At 33.0% G+C, this 3,445-nt stretch overlaps 1 protein-coding gene across 1 annotated transcript; it reads left to right on the forward strand.

The window, feature by feature from the left end:
* The first annotated feature begins 361 nt into the window (after positions 1–361).
* On the forward strand, positions 362–1,956 carry LOC142172517 (uncharacterized). The gene is made up of 5 exons (XM_075236151.1): positions 362–417; positions 666–769; positions 926–1,410; positions 1,495–1,516; positions 1,628–1,956. Exons 1-5 carry the CDS (start codon positions 362–364, stop codon positions 1,954–1,956), a joined length of 996 nt encoding a protein of 331 aa, XP_075092252.1.
* Positions 1,957–3,445: the final 1,489 nt, after the last annotated feature.

Here is a 3,445-nt window from a genome sequence, read left to right on the forward strand (position 1 = left end):
AACAAGATATTCGTTGACATGCAATGATGATAGGTGTCGTTGGTGTGTGCGTGCTTTCAGAATTAAAGACTCAACATTATTCAAGATAGTAAAGCTTGAGAAAAAGCATGACTGCTCTGTTAACACTAGGAAAGCAGATCAAAGGCATGCTACTTCAAAGTTGATTAGTGGTTACATTATCGATAATCTTCGGGACCCAAGATTTGAAGTTACACCAGCTTTTGTCATGGCAGAGATGCAAAAATTGCATGGACTAGACATTGGATATCACAAGGCGTGACGTGCTATTCAACATGCTTCCGCTTTAATAAGAGGAAGTCCCGAAGAAAATTATGAATTATTGTGTTCATACTTGTATATGATGACAAGTAAAAACCCGGGAACTTATACTAACATAAAGATAGACGACAACAACAGGTAAACAATTTAGGACATGCTGTCTTTAGCCTTGTTAACTTTTGAGTTATAACCAGAAGTTGAGGACTGCCTATCCTTAAGTTTTGAACTTGTAATTAAAAGTTAAGGACTTCCAGTCTTTAAGTTTTGAACTTTGAAATAAAAGTTAAGGACAGCATGTCCTTAACTTTATAACTTGTAAATATAAGTTAAGGACTGACTGTCCTAAACTTCAGGTATTTTAACCTTGTTTTATATTGTATTTTCAGGTTTCTTTATATGTTTTACGAATATGGATCATCTATAGCTGGTTGGAATCATTGTAGACCAGTGATTGCTGTTGATGCGACTTTTTTGAAGTCAAAATATCGTGGTGTTTTAATGATTTCAGTTTAAAAAGATGCAAATAAACAAATTTTCCCATTAGCCTTTGGAATAGCAGAATCTGAAAACAACAATTCATATGAGTGATACTTTAGTCAGCTTCGCAATGCAATTGGGAGCCGTGAAAATTTGATTTTTTTATCAGACAGGCATCAAGCTATTGCAAATGGCATTGTAAAGGTATATCATGAAAGCCATCATGGGATTTGCATCTATCATTTGGAGCAGAACCTAAAGCGAAGAAAGGTGAAAAGTGAGATCATAAAACTTTTCCAAAGTGCTGCAAGAGTATACAAGCGTAAAGAATTTGACATATACATGTCAGATCTTGCAAATGTAGATAAGAAAACTTATGACTACTTGATGGAAGAACCACCGGAAAGATGGGCACGTTCTTGTAGTCCACAACGAAGATATGACATGCTCACAACAAATATAGTTGAGTCGATGAATTCAGTGCTATTAGAAGCAAGGGAGCTGCCTATACTAAGAATGATGGATTTCATTCAAGTGAAGCTACAACACTGGTTTTATGAAAGAAGAAATAAAGCAGAAGGAACATTTTATGATGTTTCTTGTTGGGTAGAGGAGGAATTGAAGAACAGAATAGATTTAGCATTTACTTTGAACGTAAGTATTATGTTTTATGTTTATATTATGATTTTGACATTTTTTTAACATAATGTACTCACTTATAATTTTTCAACATTGAAGGTCTTCCCTGTTGATTCATGGCGTTCTAGAGTTGAAGAAGAAGGAATAACTTTCTTGGTGGACTTAAACAAAAGAACATGTGATTGTTTTCAATTTCAACTTGATGAATTACCATGCATACATGCAATTGCAGCTATCGAGAAGAGAAACATCAAGAAGTCTGACTTTTGTTCGCACTGGTACTTAAAGGAATCTTGGCTGAAAACATATGAAAGACAAATACATCCTGTAGGACATACTGATTTATGGATTGTACCAGAGAGTGTTAAGTCACAAATTGTTAAACCTCCAGATTTCAAAGTGCCACCAGGTAGAAGGCAAAAGAAAAGGCATATTCCTGCTACCGAGCCATCAAAAATAAAATTCAAATGTGGTCGTTGCAGAAGAATTGTTCATAATAGAACAGCTTGTATATATTCTCCGGCACTCCATCCATTTTCAAGAAAGCATAGAGAAGAGTAGAAATATACACTTATGTTTATCGACTCTTTTAAGTTTTTGCTATAGATTGTATTCATTATTATTCTAATTTGAGCGGATGCCTAGATTTTCAATATTTATATCATGTTACGTTCCTTTAATTTCTTTTGAGTTCAACAATTAAAAGTTATTAACAGGAGTCAGTAAGTTCAACTTGCAATTTTGAAAACGTAATGACTGTCTGTCCTTAACTTTGAATTTCAAGTTCAAAAGTTAAGGACATGAGGTCCTTAAGTTATAGTCTCATGTTAAAAACTTAAGGACTGTCTGTCCTTAACTTTGAATTTTAAGTTCAAACGTTAAGGACATGAGGTCCTTAAGTTATAGTCCCATATTAAAAACGTAATGACTGTCTGTCCTTAACTTTGAATTTCAAGTTCAAAAGTTAAGGACATGAGGTCCTTAAGTTATAGTCCCATGTTAAAAACTTAAGGACTGTCTATCCTTAACTTTGAATTTTAAGTTCAAAAGTTAAGGATATGAGGTCCTTAAGTTATAGTCCCATGTTAAAAACTTGAGGACTGTTTGTCATTAACTATAGGAGTCCTTAAATTTGAAATACAAGTTAAAAACTTAAGGACTGTCTGTCCTTAACTTTAAATTTTAAGTTCAAACGTTAAGGACATGAGGTCCTTAAGTTATAGTCCTATGTTAAAAACTTGAGGACTGTTTGTCATTAACTACAGGAGTCCTTAAGTTTGAAATACAAGTTAAAAACTTAAGGACTGTCTGTCCTTAACTTTAAATTTTAAGTTCAAACATTAAGGACATAGGTCCTTAAGTTATAGTCCCATGTTAAAAACTTGAGGACTGTTTGTCATTAACTACAGGAGTCCTTAAATTTGAAATACAAGTTAAAAACGTAATGACTGTTTGTCCTTAACTTTGAATTTCAAGTTCAAAAGTTAAGGACATGAGGTCCTTAAGTTATAGTCCCATGTTAAAAACTTGAGGACTGTCTGTCCTTAACTTTGAATTTTAAGTTCAAAAGTTAAGGATATGAGGTCCTTAAGTTATAGTCCCATGTTAAAAACTTGAGGACTATTTGTCATTAACTACAGGAGTCCTTAAATTTGAAATACAAGTTAAAAACTTAAGGACTGTCTGTCCTTAACTTTAAATTTTAAGTTCAAACGTTAAGGACATGAGGTCCTTAAGTTATAGTCCCATGTTAAAAACTTGAGGACTGTTTGTCATTAACTACAAGAGTCCTTAAGTTTGAAATACAAGTTAACTTTTGAAATTGTAATTTTGCATAGCTGTTACAAAAAATTACGCTATGCCAACAAAACAAAATATAAGTTCCTTTTCACAAATTTACAGAATATTTCAGAACTATCCTAAACTGGCATAATTCATATGTCACCTTTACATCAATTTTATACAAAAATAACACCACAATTTCTTTACAACTCCTTTGGACAGAATGTTTCATTTTCACTCTCATAATCATCACCAACATTTTCTGGTG

This window comes from Nicotiana tabacum, chromosome 18 (genome assembly GCF_000715075.1).
Source record: "Nicotiana tabacum cultivar K326 chromosome 18, ASM71507v2, whole genome shotgun sequence".
Classification (NCBI taxonomy): domain Eukaryota; kingdom Viridiplantae; phylum Streptophyta; class Magnoliopsida; order Solanales; family Solanaceae; genus Nicotiana; species Nicotiana tabacum.

Bases quoted from the DNA above. Each gene is read 5' to 3' on its own strand.
- LOC142172517 (XM_075236151.1), top strand. From the start codon at position 362: ATGACAAGTAAAAACCCGGGAACTTATACTAACATAAAGATAGACGAC. The intron at 418-665 runs GTAAACAATTTA...TTGTATTTTCAG, and splicing joins AAGATAGACGACAACAACAG to GTTTCTTTATATGTTTTACG. The intron at 770-925 runs GTGTTTTAATGA...TTTTTTTATCAG, and splicing joins TTTGAAGTCAAAATATCGTG to ACAGGCATCAAGCTATTGCA.